Here is a 21551-nt window from a genome sequence, read left to right as displayed (position 1 = left end):
CTAAGTGGCAACTTTTACCAAAGCAACCAAATCAAAAGTGGAGCTTGTCATATCCAAAAGTCGTCGAATGATCGATTGGGGAGATATTCGAAGTAAGAGGCTGCACCACCCGCTATCCCCCCGGACCCTGCGGGTTCGTTTCCCCCGCCTAATTTGCATACCCGTTCGCTGGATCAATCGGATTGGATTTATGTAAAACCAAAATTAGCTCCTAAAATCACCAACAACAACGGCAACGTTGGGCCACTCCAACAGGCCAAATTAGCATAAATTAAGTTTTTATTAATTTGTGAGACAGTAATTTTCTTTTGTGTCTCCGAGGGAGCCACTCATCGCTCTCGGTGGTTTCGCTGGCGGTGCTATTGTGGTGGTGCTTTCAAGCCAGACTGGCTGGCGCGGTTCGTTGCGATTGTGATCTTTCACCCAAAAAAAAAATACAAATAAAATGAAATCCAAAGAAGCCATAAACTGGACCACTCGCATTAATGGCCAAAAGACTTTTACAATTTAAGTGCAAAGGCATAAAAATCGTCCGCCCACCGACTCACAATTTAAACTATAATACATATAGATATATTCGATTTTTATGGGGCTCGTCATTGATCATTGTCAGGGCCAGGTATATGCATATTCACATTTCTTTTCTCGGTCAGTCGTCCGATCTGTCTCGCAACTCATTTCCCTGATTGATGCGCACATTTTGAAAAGCTGACAGAGCCATAAATAAAAACCGCGGTCGGCGGCGAATGCTGCTTCGCATAAATGAAATAAATTAAAAAGCATAACTATAAAATCTTTCACCAAAACTGACGAGTCATAGGTTCTGACTCACGACGATTGACACTTAAAGGTAAAAGGAGGTAAAGGGCATGATTGTGTAAAAGATCTACTCAAATTTCCATCATTCTGAGGAAGAAATGCTTCTTCCATACCTTACCATCATCAATCATTTTAGATCCATTAATCCCCGATTGATAATTGACACTTGCTCTTTGAACAAAGATTCCCGAAAGAAAGTATTGAGGTAGGTTAGCCCCAGAATTCCCGTTTTCTGGCCCGACTATCACCTGTACCTACATTGATTGAGTGAATAATCCACTTTGGACTCATATGTTTCGCTTGACCAGCCTGAACCCGAACTACGGCTGTGAGGAACCCCAATCCCGGCTCGTCTTGAGGTGTGGTTCGAATGATGCCGACAACCATTAGCGAGCTTAATGCCACTTTTTACGATATATCGTAGCGAATACAAAATTTATGTTAATTGTATACCAAACTTACACACAAATGAAAACGACACAACACAAAGAACACAGAAAAAAATACAAAACTAAAACGAAAACCTCCAAAGATGACTGTACTTTCATTCACTATTGGCTCGGAGTGTGTCAAGCAATCTATTTAATTTTATTTTTATTGGTAGGGTCTCTACTCACCTGCCCAACTCCTGACTTTCGGCAAGTAATCGTTCCAGAAGGAGCAGCGGGCCGCCAAAGGACCTCGAGCTAGTTTCTCGATCTTATCGTCTGTGCTGAATATGTAATAGACCGGATCCTCCTTCGAGAAGTTGGGCCATTCCTCGCCATCCTGAGCTGGATTGCTGTATAAAGTAAAAAATATATAAGTAATCTAAACTTAATCAAATAAGGCAAAGCTTTTTTTATAGCAAGTGGTTGTGGACTAAGCTTGAGTTTCCATAAAACCAGCCATGTTTTGTCTGATTTCGTGGTGAAAAGCTCTTAGCAAAAAAATTCTCACCCCGTCTTGGCGAACTCGATGACCGAACTGAGCATACGCTTGCCCAGCTCTCGCTCCACAGGCCGATACTGCAGGGAGTTGTTTAGCGGCTGGCCGAAGAAGTACTCAATCTCATCGCCGTGCAGCACGCCCATCCATTCGCCCCACAACGAAGTGCTTGTGCGCTGAAAGGACCAAAAAAAAGGAGAAAAATTGGGTTTAAGCCTGTGTGGGTCCACCACTTCAACAGCCCACCAGCCCGCCATTCGGTTACCCAGTTTGGGCCTCGAAGCTGTCGTAAACTCAGCCAGAAATTATGCAGATAAACATCTACCCTTTTTATTTATTTATTTGATTTTGCTCGCCTGCTCGCCGGCTGGCTCGCGTTCCCTGTAAATTGTAAATATTGTCGCAGCATGCCGCGTACTGGAGCGGCGAAGAAAAATCGAATGAATAAATAAATAAATGCCTGCCGCCGGCTGCCAGTCAGCATACGGCCCCAAACTCAGTCGCCCTTGACAGGCTGAGCGGCATTAAATGGTCTCGTGTGGCGTCGTTTTCACGTACTATCTTACAGCATTTTTCGCTGCAACTGCATCTGCATCTGGGGGATGCGGATACGTGCATGTGAGTGCACGGCATTGCGTATACGACCAGTTGTGCGGACGCCTTTGTCCGCAGTGCAAGTCGCTTTACACAAAATCCACAAAAAGTTTACGCCTGGTGGATTTTAAATGCAGTAAGCAAAACGACTCAATTTTTTTATGGAAGTGAAAAAATTTCTTCAGAAAATTTTAGTAAGCTAGGTTTAATTCCTTCAACTTGGAAAAAATTCGAAAAATTACGGAACGATATTTAAGCCATGATTGAAATAAGGAAAGTCACTTCTGAGTTCGCTGATTACAAAATGGTACTTTATTTCCTGATCGGATACGATTTGGCAGAACTATGGCTACCGGAAGGAGCAAAAGTGGGAAAATGAGAAAATCCCACAATTTTGTGGGGTACCCCTTGGATAAAAATCGAAAAATTTCAAAACGATATTTAAGCCATGTTTTAAATAAGGATTGCCACTTCGGAGTTCTCTGATTACAAAATGGTACTTTATTTCCTGCTCGGATACGATTTGGCAGAACTATGGCTACCGGAAGGAGCAAAAGTGTGAAAATTAGGAAAACCCAAAAATTTTGGGGGGGTACCCCTTGGAAAAAGTTTGTAATTTTCTTATCAAATAGCAAAAAATTTTAATTGAATTTGCAAATTAGTTCGGATAACAGGTAGAGCCAGCAGTTCGTATACGTAATGTAAAGTTTTTTTATAGTTTTATGGAGATACTTTACATTATTAAAAAAATGTCAAGCGTTGTCGGTTTGCTTCAGCGTAGTCTAACTTAAAAAATAATTATTTTGTTCTCTGAAAATGTAAAGGCCACATGAAAAGTTTTGTTAGCCTAACAATTTTTTAGTTAAAGGTAGAAGCTAAGAGAAAGCTAAGTACCTATCATCCTATCAGATACAGCCGGCAACTATAGCCAAAATGCTAATTAAGCAATCAGCTTTGTAAAATGCAATCTCATGCTAAGCCAAAAGGGAATCCTACCTCGAAATTCCGAAGGTCCGAAGCCTAGACCGGTAACTGGGGAGAGCAGAAGGCATCGGTCTGACCACTTAACCGTTCAACTTAGGGTGGCCGCAGTCGGGTTCCCGGATTGAGCTGCACCTTGACAGGCTGGCAGCCAAGTGCCAAGTCGCATAATGAATAGTGTCCGGGATATGCCAAGGGTAATTCTGGTAATGCGGGGCTTCTGTTCCCGCTCCTGCTGCCAAGTCGTTGGAAATTTATGCGACTTGGCCGTTGGCTGTCAGGATACACGTCCCCGTATAAATACATACATACATACACGTACCTACACATAAAATGTACAAACATACATAATCGTCCTGCAGTCCCTGCGCCTTTTCGTGCAAATAATGAAAAATTTTACGCAGCCATAGCATGAAGCTAAACTTTTTTGATTTAAGCGAAAAATTGCAAACAGCAGAGAAACTTAGACTCGGAGGTCATAATGAGAAACGCCACGGTCGAGTCGAGTTGAGTTGAGATCCAGTGGAGTGGAGTGGAGTGCCGTAAAGTACAGAGGAGTGTCGGGGCGGGGAATTAGGGAGTAGAGAAAACTTATTTAAGTGCCAGGCACGTTGCACGCTGCAGTAGTCAGCAGAGAATGAAAAAAATAAGCAGCAGGAGCAGAAACAGGAACAGTAGTAGGAGCAGGAGTGGGCTGGTCAGTCAAGCATGTGGCCACTGGCTGCTAGGGGGCACCGGGCACAACCAGCCTGGCAGCCAGGCAGCAAAGCAGATAGACAATCTGGCAGGCACTTTAGCAGCTGGCGACCCCATTTGCCATGCTTCGTCGCCCCGTCGTAGCCCCGTTTATGGCCAAAGTGAGTTACGAGTTTTGTTGCTGCAACTTGACGGGTGTAATTAAAACTAATTTCATTTGCCTTTATTTCCATTCCAGTTAAATCGGTACCTATGAAGTTTCTGGCCAGCTTCTGCCTGTCAACTGCTGCCGTTTGGCAGGATCCAGCTATCGGATTATTCACGAGCGATTTGATACGAACAATGCATCAAAACTGGCTCCCCGCACGCACAATCTCTGCTTGTTTTGCAATCAATTAGAAACAGTTCGTTTATCACAATAAACTGGACTCAACAGTGACCATATTTATATACTGCACCGCAGTCTAAATTATCGCAAGCAACTGAAAACTTTATTAGCAGAAAATTTATGTCTTTCCGTCACACTGCGTATACGTAATATTTCGATATGCATTCCACGGTGATTTGTTCAACCGAATTACCACTTATCATCAGTCAATATCGACTGAAATTGGAAGCTATTAGCATATATGTATGGTTTCAAGGAATCCTAGTCCCCCAACACACAAAAATCAATACTGTACAGTCCACGAGGCGTATACGCAATGTGCGAGCTGCGTATTTGTTAATCATTAGGCCGATCCAACTTGGCCTGCAACCAGCCGATATCAATCGGCAGCAGCAGCAATAGCAGCAGTAGCTGTAGCCAAAGTCGTTTAAACAAATAACTGACTGAAATTATGCCCCACACGTGCGGGGCATGCGGGCCGTGACCTCGTAAATTGAAGTTTCATTAGTGGCCTCCGGTACCCTCTGCCAGGTCCTTTAGCTCCTTCAGCTGTCTTGCCTCCTGCTTCAGTCGTTTCTTTGGTCGTGATCCAGTAACGATTGCCAGGTCCTGTTCCCATTCCCATACTTGTGTTGTGTCTGCCCGCAGCCAACCAACAACCAACAACCGACAACCAACAACCCGACCGACAACCTCCTGAGCTGACTGCCAGGCAGTGCGTGTAGTTTAATTGGTGCCCAACAAGGGGCGAGTCGTGTGTGTGTTCGTGTGTCTGTGGGAGGGTTCTTCACTGTCGTGGGGGTGTGAGTTGCGTGAAACTTTTGGTTACCATAATTATGACGGCCAAGGTTGCCTGCCTGCCAGCTCTACAATAAAAAAAGCAGCGCCAACAAAGACAACAGAGTGCGACATCGACAACAGCGACCCTTGCCCTCAGAGGTGTGACATTATGAAGTCCAATCAAATGGATTGCACACGTTCTGCCTGTCTTCAGCAAATGGCTTGATTAATTGAAAAACTACACATGGTCAGGACATGCAGGACATGCCAACTGGAATTGCACTGGACGCTCATTTTTTAATCATGAAAATTATATGCCAGATGTCAGATAGCCGTAGAATCATTTGGGTATTAAAATGACTGTCATTAAAAATGTTACGTATATTAAATGGTAGCCACAATTTGTAACAATTTTAGACTTTATTAAATAAGCATTAAATGAAACCACATTTATTGCACTATTACGTGTTTAACTCTACCAACTTTTTTGTTAATTAACCAACGATTGTTTATTATCTCAACTTTAGCCTTTACTTTCAGGTATTGGAACGTTCTAGGAACTTTTGTCTTCCCGCATAATAAACTGAAAATGAAATAACACGGACATTCCATCAAGTTTAAGCTATTCTTGGCCAAAAGCCATCAACTATGCCCTGCTCTTGACCTCATTCTGGGTAGCAAACTTTCACTTTTTGTTCTGCAGATTAGCCGCTGGCTCTGCCATCAGACCGCCCCTATACTTTCCGTCATTACGGGCCGGCTTTGCCAACGCCTCGCCATCAGTCGGACATTAATAATTAAGGATTACACAGTCGCGGTGTCATTTCCCGCAGTCAGTGCGGCTTCTGCTGATGATGCACACCCAGAGAGTTCCCAGAGTGCTGCTCTTCAGCCATTAACCTTGTATGCAATTTTAATGACAAACAAATTGCAGTTCTTTTCTGATTTTTTTTTTCCCATCCACCTTACGTCAATTGCGCCCCATTTGACCGCATTTCGATTGGACGCACGCGCTTCAACGCCATCTTATGTGTCAAAGCCTGAGAAATATTTAATGGCCGACAGGCCGTGCAACCATGAAGCCGGTTCAGTCTGCGGCCTGTGAATACAGTGAAGCTCCCCCCCCCCGTTCCGAGTGTACTCACGTGTGTGAAATAGTAGTAGTGCACGGAGGCGCCTCGCTCCGCCAGGGCCTGGGCGTACTCGTTGGTTGGGCAGGTGAAGAAGTGATCGCCCACGGCGCGTCCAATCTGCTGCTGATTCTGATATCCCGGATTTCCCTCCCAGCTGGTGTACTGTTAAAAAAAAAGAATTTTTAGCAATTAGCACATCAGTAGAAAAAAAAAGTAATATTTTATATTTTCCAAAATAATTGAATAACATTTTTCGTTCCGCATTGCCAACTTTTTATTGAATTAAAAAACCGGAAACTATATTTATTTTTTCCAAAAGGTAATAACCGTTTTCCCGGCTGGAAAAACGGGCTGTTTCCCGTCCAATTTGGAAACAAAGTTAGCTGTCAGTTCAGGCAATTTCCGTTCGATTAGATCGGAACCAGGGAGACTCTCATCCCGTGGGCTGACTAGTGCAGCATCATGGCCAGCAGAGCTGTCAAATCCATATCCACTGTTGACGCGCAACGGAACAAAATGAAATTTCCCGGCGACAGGGAACAGTAAATGAATAAAACCACGGAATGCCATTCAATCAAGTAGCCGTCGCCGCTGACATTGCATTTAACTTGTTTAGAAAATGCAGCATGCAGTCTGTTGCCTGCTGGTGGCATCCTTCTCTGATGTTCTAATTCACTTTGGCGTCATCTGCCATTCGTGGTTTTTTCCATTCCTATAGGGGGTTGATGGCGAAAAAACTTACCTGAAATATGATGGCCTCGCGTTCCGCCTGCGTTGCCTTGCCAAAAATGTTGTTCATTATTTCAAGGTATTTATCCCGCGGCAGGGCCGTGGCGTCGTCCTTATCGAAGTAATCGATGAAATCGTACAGCAAGAAGTAAGTGCCTGAAAAATAGAGAAGAGTTGTTTTCAAAATGGGTATTTTCTTTTTATTTTAGTTCGCGCGAGGTCACGTCAAAACAATACGATGGACTATGAGGGCTTTTGGCCAATCCGAGAAAACAATTACCACTACAGGCGGCGCTCCAAGATGCCGACTCACAATAGTCGGCCGTGCCAAGGACACCGCGCACAACATTAACCCCACGACCCAGCAGCAATACCAACACCACAAAAGTAACAACGGCAGCCACCACACAGCAACACCGACGACCCGACAACACGACAACGGCAACAGCAATCATAAGCGTTGCTGTAGAAGTGGAGAAGTAAGTGAAAGAGTGACAAAATAGAATAAACAAAATGTTTCTGTACCCAACAACATCAGTCACCCAAAGGAGGAGGCTTGTGGCCAATCGACTTGGAGATACCTGCGAAAGTAAGCAGATTTTAATGCCTAATCAAGTTAAAGCAACGATGTTTACTCTTAATATTTGATTAAAATTAACAAGAATTTTAAATTTTAAATTTGCGATAATTGTATTTTATCAAATACCTTCACGAAAACCAATAACCCCTGCAAAACTGGGTACTAAAACGACCTAAAACAAGCAGGACGGGAGAACAAAGAGGCTCGTCGTTGCCTTTTATTAACTTAATTTTTATGGCACTTGTTGTTGGCCCAGTTGTTGTTCTCGGGCTTTTGTCTTTGTCGCACACTTCAAATACGGGCCACACTAACGAACCATAATTGCTGCCTATGAGCGACGACAGCAGCAACACATCCACAAAACACAACAGCAACATCTACGACAACGGCAACATTTACAGCAGAAGCAACAACAGGACATTGAAGAAAGTGTGTGTTGGTGCTTGTGCCAGTTGAGGGCACGTGCAACCCATTCCCAATTTATCTTGCTGGCCCACTGTGTTTATGTTTGCTTCGATTCCATTAAGGTCAAAACCTTATGCAAAGCCATGCACGAGGAGCTCTGACTTGAATTGCAAACAATCTTGAAAAGGCTGCCGGAAACTGTCGTTTACTAAAGTCGATGTGTATTTCCCAGATGGGGGAGGGAGGGCATTTGTACTCTGTTAAAATATGTTTACCTTAAGGCTTTAACAGGACGGGTTTCTACTCTTCAATTTTATGAAAAGAATTTTTATGAAACTGAATCCCTATATGACACTAAACTTTTGTAGATACATGCACAATAAATTCACAGCTTTAAGATTGAATTAATTTCCGCTTCTCAACTAGTGCTGTGAATCAGGAATATGCTTTTAATTAAATTGCCAAAAACACACTCCCTCTGTGGCCACAAATTTCCTTGATTTTTTGCGGAAAACTCACACTCTTGCATACAAACACGCTTTCATACACACACATACACTTGTAAGAGAAATGTAAATACGGTTTTAATGAGTGTATAATTGAGTTAGCAACAGCAACAACAACAGCCACATCCTATTCAGCCGAATCGACGGAACGTGGGCCTGGCTGGAGGGAAAATTCACGTCTACATAGCCTGGCTATATAAGTTGGACGTCTCGAAACGCGAAGCAATTAACGAGCAAACAAGCTGTCTTACACACATACACAAGCTGGCAGAAATATACACAAACACACACATACAGAGAGAGAGAGAGAGAATGGGGCATGCAACCTCGAGAGGAACTGCCACCAAAAATGAATTATTTAAGCACCGAAAAGTTGGCGCCTTCCAGCCGCTGAGATTTATTGCATACTTTTCTGCTGCACTTGCCAGTCATTCCGAAGCCAAAGAAAATTTTTGATTAAGTTTCTTCGTACTTCAGTTTTCTCTTAACTTTTAAAACTTTAATTCTTATTAAATTGAATATCAATTTATAGTTTACCCAGCTTTTAGGAAAATCAACCAAAATACTTGCCTGTTTGAAATTTTAAGTGCACCACCATTCCTAGTTTAGCAACCAAATGCAATGGTTTTAACTAGGCAAATATTTTATTTAGAATAAATATTAAGTGAGCATACGCTTACAAACCAACAAACATTTAAGGACACATGTATACTTTTTTGTTGGGACGCAGGGAAACCGAATTTGTCAAAAACAAACAGAAAAGGATGCTTTTTATGTGCGCGGCTCATCGTAATGTATTTGAATTTGTATTCGTATTGTTGCAAATGCTAGATGACCTTGAACTCACAAACACACCAGTACACCAGCACACAAGCACACGCACACACACAGACACTCAGCTGAGTAACGGTGCTTCTACCCATGGAAATGGTGGCGGTTGCCTGGCGGGCACGCACGCACACCTTTTGGCTAAGAGAAGAGGGCGACCAGAGAACGGGACCGGGACAGGGCTAGGGCAGGGACAGGAACAGGGCAAGGGATACGGCGTTAGGGATAAGGGGACCGGAGAAAGGTGGCGGGGCAAGGAAGCAGAGAGAACCGTGAAGGCAGAGAGAAAGCGAGCCAGCGAGCGAGAGCTGAGAGAAAGCGGAAAACAGCAGCTGTGAGCGGCGAGTGAAAGTGAGCAGAAAAGCACACGTGTCTGCTGGCTGGCTTACGAGTGTATTTTCTGCTCCTGGCAAGAAAGCAAAAGCAACAAGAAAATCGAAAGCAAGCCAAAGCCAAAGCACAAAAAGCGCCGAGAATCTTCCTCAATCTGTTATACGAAAAACACAACCACCAGCCAAACACCTCCCACCCACCACAAGAACCCAAAAAAGAAAACCACCAGAAAGAGGGAGAAATAAAAAAGGAGGAAAACACCACCCACCCACCGACATCCTGCGGTGGCGGCAGCTCGCAAAATAATAAGAAAGGAAAACGCAAACGGAAAATTTGTTACAAGTGCGCCACTTACACGGCCTGGCACGGAAAAGCAGCCAACAACCAGCAGCACAAATGCCCACAAAGAGCCATGCACCAAATTAAGAAGAATAGCAGCCCGAGAAAGGATAATATTTTCCGCCAGTTTCGGGGCGAATCAACAACAGCATCCCTTGGTCTTTCCGTTTTGGGGAAAACTTTCCATCGCCTTTCAAACAGTACAATTTATCAAAGAACGGAAAAAGGTTTCTCCTATAAACAGTCTGTATTTTCAGTTAAATAACCAATTAAAGGGATATACTATTCAGATAATATAAAATACTATAGTGTATTGGAGTACTATGATTTTTAATTATAATTTAATTCCGACTTTGCCAATCTCAACTGCCAAACAATAACTATAAAAGCTGATGGTATGTGATAGAGTTGAAACTTATGGGAAGTAAAATATAATAAACTATGGCCCAGTCTGTAATAGCTTCAATATTTTTTGCCCACTGGCCGGGGCTAATAAAAAATAATTACAGCGAAACTTTAACTGAACTTTGAGTGTTAATAGTTTGCAGCACACCCCCCCTTTAATAACAATCCGGCGTACATCGCCGCCCCACAACTCTGGCCGGAGGCATGCCTTTACAACTCCCCATGTCCCACACCCCTTTCCACGGACAATGCTGCGGCACGTGTGGCACTCACGCGTCCCGTTCCGCCCATCAAGTGGAGGGCTCGCTTTTTGCTTTCGCTTTTGCTGGAAACTGGCAACTAGCAACGTGTAACGGGTAGCGGGTTCCGGGCAACTGGCAACTGGCAGCCCACCGCCCCCTGCTGTCACCTGAGCAAAATATATTTAAATAATTTATGATGCCGTCCCGCACAGCTGAGCGCCGTATCCGTGGCCCGGCTTGTGTGAGTGTGCGTGGGGTTTACGTATATTTTTTCGTATTTTTTCCCTTTTTTCCCCGGGCTCACCACAATTTGCGTGGGCGAGTCTGGCAAGTTTGTCGGCTTTCTGCAGTTTTTTTTGTATTTGCCCTGGAATTCCGGTGCGTTGACACTTGCCGCACTCCGAAATTTAAAGCCAGCATAATTCGTAATTTGTGTGCGAAGTTGACAAAGGAAGGCGACAACGAAAGCCAACACAGCACAGGACATTACGCAAAGTGCAGTTTGGTGACAGTAAACTGAGACTAAGCTAAGCACATTGTAACCACTGCTGCCACAGCCCAAACCACAGACACCCTCAGTTCCCAGCTCAGTGCCATGCAATAAACCATAAAAATTAAGCACTCGAGCCAACAAAAAAGTACCAAATGCATTACGGGTCCTGGAAACGCTGCCCGACTAAGCCGCAGATCCTGACTATAATCACACATGAAAAAAAATATTGATTAAAGTATTTAAATCAAAATAAATATACATGAAAATAATGAGTCTTGTAAACATATTAATAGGCTTTGTAAGAGAACCCCTCGTTTTCTAAAAAACTAATCATTTATTTATTAAAATACACACTTTTTTCTGTGTGTAGCCATAAAACGACAAGAATAAAATGCATTTTGTTTGCCAGCCAGGCCACAACAAAAGCATATCTAGTAAATATATATAGTTGCAGAAAAGTAATAAAATCCGAAATGGATGGAGCGCTGCGAGATGCAGCAGAAAGTTTTCTAGGACGAGGGTAGAAAGCTTGGCAAACAACATTGGCAATGGGTAGTACTTTGTTTTGGATAAAGTTTAACGCTGACGTCAGTCGCAGAGGATGCAACAATAGATGCAAGGACGACCCAGAAAGAAAGCCAAGATAGAGTGATGGCTGAAGTGCGAGGCAGCGGCTGTTGATAAAGTCGCCGGCGGGTGGAAATTTGTGCGAATCTTAAACCAAGTACCACGATAGGCTGCTACTGCTACTCACCCTCATCCCTGACGTTTCCCATCAGGATGTCGTAGTCCTTGAGGTCCGCCGTTTGCAACAGCGTCATGGGATCCGCCGGCAGGAAGGCTCCGTCAATTGTCGGCGCCGACGGGAAGCTGAGGATGCCCGAGTACGAATTCCATTGCTGCACCGAAATGGTCTTGGCGTCCACCGAACGCATGCAGCTCATGACATGAGCGGGATTAGTCTGGAAAGAGTATTGTACATTAATGATTGTTCATCTTAAAGATAATCGTGAAACTCACCTTGAGCATGGAGGCATTGCAATTGCAGTCATTGATCAGCGCTTTGCCGATTTCGACGGCCTTCTCGGATGTCATATGACTCCAGGGTGCATTCATGGTGCCAGACTGCATCATACCCCTCTTGACCACGCCCCTAGTCACAGGCGACATCAGCTGGGCATTGACAGAACTGGAACCCGCCGACTCGCCAAACAGAGTCATCCATTCGGGATTACCGCCAAAGGCATGGGCATTGTCCTTTAGCCAGCGGATGGCCAGAGCTTGATCCCAGAGACCCACATTGCCCGGAGCCTCCTCCGCAAACTCCGAAGGCATCTCCGGCGCCAGATGCAGGAACCCAAAGGCGCCTACGCGGTATTGGAAGGAAGCCACTATCACATTGCCAACGGCGGCCATAATATCCGCATTGTAGATGTCCAGGGTGGCGGATCCAGTCATAAAACCTCCTCCATAGATCCAAATAAGAATTGGGAGCCCGTTTGTTGTGTTTTGAGGATTTCCATTGTGGATCAGGTGGTCCGTGTCCCCCTGCTTTCCATTGGAGTGCTGCCAAAAAAAAGATGAATGTTAAGCCTTGAAAACGTTTGAATTTAAGGAATGATATCCTTTGAAATGTTTTGCCAAATTATAAAGTAACATTTTATTTAACTTTTAACAAATTCATTATTTCTATACGGAAATAATACTCACCTCACCCCCGTTGGCACCACGCCCATGGCGGAGACGTGCCTTGGCAGGAGCCCAAACGTTTATATAAAGGCAGTCCTCGGATACATTGGTGTTGGGGTTCCAGATCTCCTCGCCGGAGAAGCCCGGGAAGTACTCATATCTGGGAATGAAAAGAGACCTGATTAGTTACTGACCTATATGCAAATCAAAGGCTGTTTGTCCCCCATCTGGAATTCGGTCATGCCAATTACGAAAAACTAACCGGCTGTGTTATTTATTTTTATTTGCTCTCTTCCGTTTTACTCGCCTTACTTTTGCCAGCCACATGCCACACACACACCCACCCGGACACCCGGACACCCGTACACCCTCTATGTTGTGCCTACACATTTGACATAGTTTCCCTGCTTTATAAATGTTGAATCGCCTGAATCGATATCCCTACGCATTCGTACAAAGCTCAGCATTTGGCTGTCAGTCTCTATAGATACCTTGGCTCACATACACCCAGCAGACGTATTTTATATACAGACAGACATACATATAATAAAATATGTAAACAGGTGTATGCAGTATACGTATGTTTAGGTGTGTTTGGCTTCGTGACCATTAAAATTAACTTTCCCGTTTCGCATAAAAGTAATTTATCACAGACGCAGAGAAAGAGGCGATTTCTCCTCGACTTCCTCTTCCTTTGCTGCTGCCTCTGACTCTACCTCTGCCTCTGGCTCTACCTCCAGCCAGCTGCCATTCACCTTTATCACTATATTTTTCTAATTTCCTCTTGCCACACATTTTGATGACTTTCCTTTTGGGTGTGTGGCCCCGGAAAAACTTTGCTTCTTTTTTTCAAGAGCCATAGCTTCGTCCCAACAAAATGAGCCTGATGAAATGCTTTTCCTTTCCCTGAAAGCATATTACCTTTATTTCTAACCAAGGGTACTAATAAATAAAGTAATTAAAGGAAATTAATGATTCGATATTCGGTATCTGCTCTACAAACTTAAAGACTTACATGGCTTATAATCGTAACTTCTGTTGGACGTCAATTTATTCAAAAAGAACATTGTTTGCGCCACAAAAATATGGCAAAATCAACTTTGAGATTTCAATGGGGCATGGTGCTCAAGCTGTGCAACGTTTTTTTATTTTGACCGGCTTTTGCAAGGGTTATGACGTCATGGCACCATAGTTAGGTCAACACAAAGCTAGCACTGCAGCCGGGCTGCGATTTTTCATTCTAGGTCAAGCACGGAAGTGGGGCATCCATGCCCCTTCCCTAACCCTCTGAAATAGTTATGAAAATCTGCATTTTTCCGGTCAACTCCAAACATAGCTGAATCCCGGCCAAGCTTCATCTTTCCGGTTTATTTTGCAACCCATCATAGAAATGTAAGACAAAATTTAACAATCAGACTTACCGCTCTTGAACGCAGGTGGCGGAAAGGCGGGTGGCATCGAGCACGCCGTGCCATGGCTCTGCCGGCACCGGCTTCCGGAAGCGTAGGTCCTCGACGGGCGGCTTCGCGTACGGGATGCCCGTGTAGACGTGCACCTCGCGCCCCTGCACCGTCACCGAACGGCCCCGAACCGGGCCGGAGGACGTCTGCACCACCAGGCGGTCGATGACGCCGCAGACACCGGAAAGGTGCAGCGACAGCACCAACACCAACGGCAGTTGCAGGTGCAGGGGAATGGGGATGGGGCGGTACAGCTGGCTGTTCTGACGAACGGAGGCCATGACGCGAATGCGCAGGGCTTTGGAGCAGACGGGCGGCGATGTGTGGCGGTGGCGGTGGCGGTGACGGAGACGGTGTCCTACTTAGACCTGACGTCACTGGCTCTGGCACTGTGTCCTATCCGTAGTTAGCTGTGTGGTAAGTTCTGCAGGTTGAGTGTCTGGATGTGACACTGATGCTGTTTTCGGCGAATTCTAAACTCGGTTACGGGATACCGCATCTACGACTTATTATCCGGTTGCGTTTGCCGCTGCTGCCACAGTTGCCACTAGAAGCTGCCGCCCGTGAGTTGCACTGCACATTCTCCCACTGCAGCAGCTCTGGAACTAGGCCCTCGCAGCCTGGAATAGAGAAAGGCGCCGCTCGGTTCGGATCGGATTTGGACCAGGACTTTGTGGCTTTCGGTTGCCTCTGTTAAGTTTGGTTTCCTGGGCAGCTGTTGCACTTTTAGTTTTTGCAGCGCCCACTCCGGCCACTGGGCTTTTGTTTTCCCCTAATCCGTATCCTGTCCCGGCTGTGTGTTTGAACTGCAAATAGAAGGAACAGACATTAAGCTATTTGTCTTGGCTTCCTCTGGCCCCGGGGGCTCATTGTATAAATTTGTGCCGGTAGCAGCACAGTGAGAAAACAAAGCGAGAAAGTGAAAACTTTATTAATAAGTGGGGTATGCTATTTAAGCTTCAAGTATTAATTACCTAAAGGATTGGTATTATTTTATCATTTTACTCAAGAGACATTAAAAATTCGACATAAACAAATATGAAAATAAAACTTATTTATTTTTCTTAGTGTCCTGTGACCACACATAGTCACAAACATTTCAATGCAAGTTGACTTGCTGGGTGCTTGTGTCGTCTGCCCCCGTTAGTGTGCTACAATATTTATGTGTTTGCCTTTGCGTTGTATGTGTGTATTGGTGTGCCACTTGAGCAGAGATGCAAAGCTGCCTGCTTTCTTGGTCTCGGTTCCATTGAAAAGTTCTAAAGTGCCACCCCTCGTTGCACCCAATGCACCGTCCTTTGGGTTAACCAACACACCTGACGCGAAGCCACTCACCAGCGGTTTTCGAGTGGCCCGTATCGTTTTCTGAGCCAGAGCCTGAGCCTGAGCCTTTGCCTGAAACGTCGTTAAACATATTTTCTTATATGGCTTTCATTAGAGTCACTTGACCGATTTAGGCAAATATCTTTTCAAACATAATTAGTGCGGTTAGCCACAGCTTATTGCAAAGAATATTCTCCATAATAGTTTCATTTTGAATCTGAAACATTTTTTCTACACTTCTCAAAAATTAAAATGTAATTAACTTTAAAAACTGTGTCTTTTCAAAGAAAGAAGCCTCAATAACAGATAAAGTCAAGTCGTTTAAATGCATTGAATAATTAAAACTCGAAATAAAATTGAAACAGAATAATATAGGATGGAAAACCAAATGAATAAACTTCTGGTGGCATGCCCCAATAAGTTTCACAGAACAGTACAGTTTTATTGGAGCCGGGGAGGCTGCAGCTTGGCCGGACTCTAGGCGGCAAATGAGTTTCCCAGCCCATGTCCTTGACGTTGTCGTGTCCTTTTGCAAACTGCAGCTAGTCCTGGCGTCAAATTGAGCTACGACATGGTCTGGGAATTGGACTGAGAAATGAACCTTGCATGCTGACAACCCATTAGATGGCGCTCGTGTAATAACTCCGCTACCACGCCCCTTGCAGCTACACCGCCTGCTTCTTCCTTCTCCAAGAAGCCCTTCGAAGAAGTCCTTTTGGCTCCCTTCCTTTTAGCTAAGCAGCTTGTCTGCAGGGGACCGGCAGCTTAAGCCGCTTTCTCAGCTGGCGCCGCAGTAATTTAAACGTTATTCCGCCGCACAATTAAAATAGCATTAAGACGCCACCAAAATGCGAGTTGCAAGTCGGCAATTTAAGTCCCCTCTTTCCTTGTGCACATTTCAGCTAAATTAGCTCGAGTTTCTCCGTTTTCTTTGCATTTTTCCCTGACTAATTCACTGCCGTGTTTCCCGGGCAACCCTCATAAGTTTCATGGAGGCCCCAACTTGATATAATATTTTTCAAGGGATACTGGTACCAATATTTTCCTTGCCTGTTTTATAAAAGATAAGACATCCCTCAGCCTTAGTAAATATTTTTTAGTATTTTGTGCAATTGCAGCACTTTTTCTTCCCATTTTCCAAGTCACATTTCACAGTCTTTCCCCTTGAAAATTTTTCCTAAACATGCACATTTTCTGCAGAGGTTGTCTTCGTATTTAAGCTATTTTATTTCATTTCTGCTAGAAGACATAATGTTGGCTTTTAGTTTCAGCTGACTTCAGTAATTTTTCTTGCCAACTGTTATCATAAAAGTTTCAACTTCAAAGTTGGCGTGAGCGCCACTTAATTCTTGAAAAGTATATTTGAGTTCATATGGCCTGCTACGAAATATTTTTTTCCCCAAGCTGAAATACAAAACAACAAACTGCTCAACTTTCTCTGAATAAACAAAATTATAAGTAATAATGTTAAATGGTTGCTGGACCGAAGGAAATAAGTATTTCTTATTGGAAGAAGTCGATCATCTTCACCCAAACCTCTGTCTTTTTTCTCAGGAATGGAAAAATCCTAAGTAAGTTAAATATCTCCTAAATTTTCCTAAGTTCCCAAATAACTTTAGGATATTGTTTTTTTAATGAGAACATTTCAAGCGAAACATAAACAGAGTCCTATTTTAAATTCACTAATATTCGTTGTGTAAATAGAAGCGCTTCATAGTTTTTCTGGCTTTGGTTTCGCCTTGGTTTATTTTAATTTTCCATGGAAATCTTATGAATGCTGCCATGGATATGATATCCTGGCACGGGATAGGAACGACCCTGGTGTGTAGATGTGCGTTAGACAGAGACCGTGGGCAAACGCGAAAATTTTAATGACATTCAAATTAAATTATAATTTCAAAAGTTTCGCGGCGCGAGTTGGAGGGACGTTGCTGATGACGACTATGACAAGGACATGGCCAGGTGAAAGACGCAATGGGAAGGTGCTGGGGAGGTGCCGGGCCTGTCCCCTCCTCTTTAGAGCCAGCTTTGTTGGCCAAAGGTCAAAGCGGCCAAAAGGGGAAAAAGGTTTGGCTACCCCCCTTTGACCTCCGCCGGCTCTCAATCAACTCCACCCCCTTTTCAAATACCTTTATCACCGCCTCCCTTGTTTATTTCGTTTGCATTTGTTTTCAAAATTTGGCGAATGCTAAAAAACATGGCCAACGACAAAACGAACGGTAAAAGCCAAAGGGTAAACAACACAAAAGCAAACGAAACAAAAACAAAGATGAGAGACACACAAAAATCGGGTTGACGGGGGCGGAAATGGATGAAGTGGGCCAAGAGCCATAGGGGTGTAAAGAAAGTAGAGGGAAAGTTGACTGTGTTTTGTTTGTGTTTTCATTTTTGTTTACGAGTTTTTGATGTTTGGCATTCATGTTGTTTCTACTATTCTTTTAGTCCTCTTTTTTTGTTTTTTATGGACAGGAAGAAATATTTAAGGATCTAATTAGAGGAGATAAAATTATCAGGGCTATAATATGTATATAATATTTGAATATAAAAACGTATTCAAATTCTGTAGTAATTATTATTTTAATAATTTTAATAATCATATTTTCTATTTCTTATCGAAACATTTTCCAGTGTACATTCCAAAATGTGTATGGTTTAATTGACGAGTTGAAGAGGGTAAAGGCGGGTAGGCAGGTAGACTTAATTGATACCAAACGACAGATCAAGGTGTGAGAGACAGGTGTCTATTATAGGCTGGATACCGAAAGGACTATTGGCTTTAATTGTGGCCAAGATGGTGGATGGCACTTGAGTAGGAACTTTTGAGTATTAGGAATGCTGAACAACCATTTGTGGAGAGTCCTTCCTGGGAGTATGCGTATCGCCATGAGAAAATCCTATTCAATATTTTCCAGGCCATTTCCTTGCATTCTCTTCCGGCCTATAAACTGCCACGCAATCATTAAACTCTCGAAAAGAAACATGGCCATATGCTTTAATGAGACACAATCATCATCAAGTTTTGACTGACCATTTGACCTTTTCATTTGCCAGGCGGCAGGACTCCGATCACAGGCCTTTCTCCTTGCCGGCCATTAGGCGAATGTCTGGCGCCAGGCAAACTATAAAATAAAAGCACGGGCGTGGCCAAAAGGGGATGGGTGTTGAGAAATCAGTTCCCTCGTTTGCAATATGGGTTAATCTTTTAAAATAAAATAAACAAAAAAAACTACAGCTATTATTTTAAAAATTAAACTTAATTTCTGGTAATTAAAAGCCAGCGTCATGTTTTCCCCATCATTTGGACTTTTTCAAGATATTTTTTGGGGAAAACTAAACGCAGGTCCCACTTAAACGTTAAAATTGCACAGCATGAGACGCAAAAACCGGGAGCCAGTGGCGCTTGGTTTTTATTGCATGGCGCCGCATGTGGCGGCTGTGGCGATTGAAGTGACCCTTGAGGAGTGAAAAGGAGGGTAGTGGGACATTTAGTAGGAGTCCGTAGGTGGCAGCGCTAGTGCCAGTGGGAGGGAAGTACCGCCCGGCTACGTCCGGTGCACGAGTTTGGCTTTAGTGGCTCTCGCCCGTCACCGGGGCTCGTTAACGCTGAGACGCTCAATTTAGCGCGACTTATTCAGGTTGCCGCTCCACTTGCCTCCGCTTGCGCCCGTGTGACTGACCTTGATGATATCACCACAGCCAGTCGTCGTGGCCATCGTCATCCCAGCCCCTGACCCCAATTCCCGTCCCGTACCATCTTATTTCCATTTTCATTCCCAGACACAGAAGCACCGAAAAAAAATTGATTTACCATCATAAGGATCTATTTTCTTTTCTTCAATATATGACTGTATTATTTAAAATTAACCACAATAAAAAATGGAAACAAAATAAAATCAGGAACTACTTTCTAAACTTTTCTTCTAAACTTCTATATTAAAACATAAAAATATATTTTTTATAGCATTCTTTTCTCAGTGCCTCCCCGGACATGTGTGAATCTCTCTTAGCCGAGTTCATGGCTCACACGTGCCTGCCTTACCCACACTAACGTACATACTTTGGGGGCTCACCCCCGGCCCCCACTCGTCCCGGCCGCACCTGCCCTTGGTGTCGATGTCTTGGACTCCTCGGGTTACCCGTGGGTGTGCTGCACTTAAAGCCAAAATAAAAATCAATAATCGGGAAAATGACAAGTCAACAGCCAACAGCAGCTGCTGAGCTGAACTCAAGCGGAGTCGCCATTTCTGACGGCTCCTGCCTCCAAAAATTCAGGCTAACAAACTCGGACGCTCACACTCTCACGCAAGAGAACGTGTAGATTTTTGGGACGAAATTTTTGTATTAAGTAACCTAAGAGTATAGGGGAGTCCCTGGAACACGTACTCGGCACACGATCCGAAAACGTGCACCGCAAGTCTCGACTGGAATTTATGACAGTTTCACTTCTTATTTATGTATTTCTTAGGCAGTATTTGGTTATGAAATATATGGAGTCGTTAACCTAGAAGGAATGCAAAACCTTTTAAATAAAATCCGCAGATGAACTTTAGCTGAGCTCACAGTGGGAATAAAAGGGTTTAGAAAGCATATTCTCTTCAACTAGGCAAGAAATAACTACATAAATCCAAGCGTTTTTTAATACAAATTTAATATAAACACTGAATATTGAGTATACGCCTCGTGTACCCTCCTGGCTTGAACTGCCTGATTATGAATACCCAACGTTGTATCCCTGACGGCCGCCCTTCTGTTCCTTTCAACTTGTGATGCTGTAAAATGTCAAATGTGAGTGCTGCTTTCATACGAAATGACGCAAGAAATAAAAGCGGTTTGCCTTTGGGGCACCAGTGCCAAAGGGCAACCATTTACCATCCATCTACCACACAGTACAATGCCAATGTGCCGGCCATTTTGACGTCATGGTCGTAAGGACGGCATGTACCATGGATATATGTAAGTTTCCAAGCCGGGCAGGCCGGGTAGCCTTTACTGACCAGAAAATCTACGCAACAATACTGGGAAAACAGCAACGTTTACGTCTGGTCGTATCGTTGCCCCAAGCTGGTTAATTACTGGAAGGAACATCATCAACATCAGCAGCATCCGGTGCTTTCTACACACATTACGCATACGACATGTGGACAGGTTAACATGCTACTTTGACTCTAAACAAGCCATTCAGCCTGCACAATGCAATATGCATCACTGCACCATTATGAACAAAAACAGAAGCAAACCAGTCAACAATCAATATTGATGTTGTTGAGGCTGATTTTGATGCCGATGCAAGCGATGATAATAGATGATAGTCGAGGGTCTACGAGCCCCTTACGGCTGGGCCTCTGCCGATAATTAGATTCATGAGTGCGTAAGAATTTTAATTGGACTGCTCATTACAATAATCAGAACGCAGGGCGGAGGGTGCAGGTCGCAGGATGATGGGTATAGTCTACGATGATGGGGGACCGTGAGATATGGAACTGAGGCCTGGCGACCGGCCAGCCATATCATGGCGGAGTGTTCGCTCGTGTGCACTTGCCTGAGTTATTCAATTTGCGGCATCAACCAAATTGCAGCCACAATAACAACAACTAAAGTAACATCAGCATCAACGGCAACAGCAACAATTATAGAAATCACGACGGACAACAACAGTAACAAAGCGGAAAATTAAGTGGAAAACGCGTTGGAAATTAAATTGAATTTTAATTGGCATACGCATCAATAATTTTTAATTTGTTACAATAATTACAAAGTTATTTAATATTTATGTTGACTCGGCGCATGTCAATTAGTCTGGCTTATGCAATTAAGGTTGATTAAAAAAATATATTTGCACCACATACATACGTATGCACTTGTATGCACTTAAGCTTAACAAATCGAGTAAATATATTGGTT

The 21551-nt window shown here is 43.7% G+C and overlaps 1 protein-coding gene across 4 annotated transcripts in view; it reads right to left on the bottom strand.

Moving 5' to 3' along the window:
- Ace (Acetylcholine esterase) overlaps positions 1-21551 on the bottom strand; it is a 36255-nt gene that overhangs the window by 8771 nt on the left and 5933 nt on the right. For all 4 annotated transcript variants that reach the window (XR_011443079.1, XM_070280994.1, XM_070280993.1 and 1 more), the window contains 8 exons: positions 14289-15133; positions 12889-13027; positions 12199-12744; positions 11933-12140; positions 7061-7203; positions 6331-6480; positions 1759-1922; positions 1437-1600 (listed from right to left, as the gene is read on the bottom strand). Coding sequence is in view for 3 of the 4 variants with exons in the window: in XM_070280994.1 (XP_070137095.1) it covers positions 1437-1600; positions 1759-1922; positions 6331-6480; positions 7061-7203; positions 11933-12140; positions 12199-12744; positions 12889-13027; positions 14289-14608 (1834 nt within the window). In the remaining variant the exon portion in view is untranslated. The remainder of the gene's footprint in view (positions 1-1436; positions 1601-1758; positions 1923-6330; positions 6481-7060; positions 7204-11932; positions 12141-12198; positions 12745-12888; positions 13028-14288; positions 15134-21551) is intronic.

The sequence above is a fragment of the Drosophila bipectinata genome, chromosome 3R, assembly GCF_030179905.1.
Source record: "Drosophila bipectinata strain 14024-0381.07 chromosome 3R, DbipHiC1v2, whole genome shotgun sequence".
Taxonomy (NCBI): domain Eukaryota; kingdom Metazoa; phylum Arthropoda; class Insecta; order Diptera; family Drosophilidae; genus Drosophila; species Drosophila bipectinata.
Note: the sequence above shows the minus strand (reverse complement) of the source record. Positions and strands in the feature narration are given on the sequence as shown.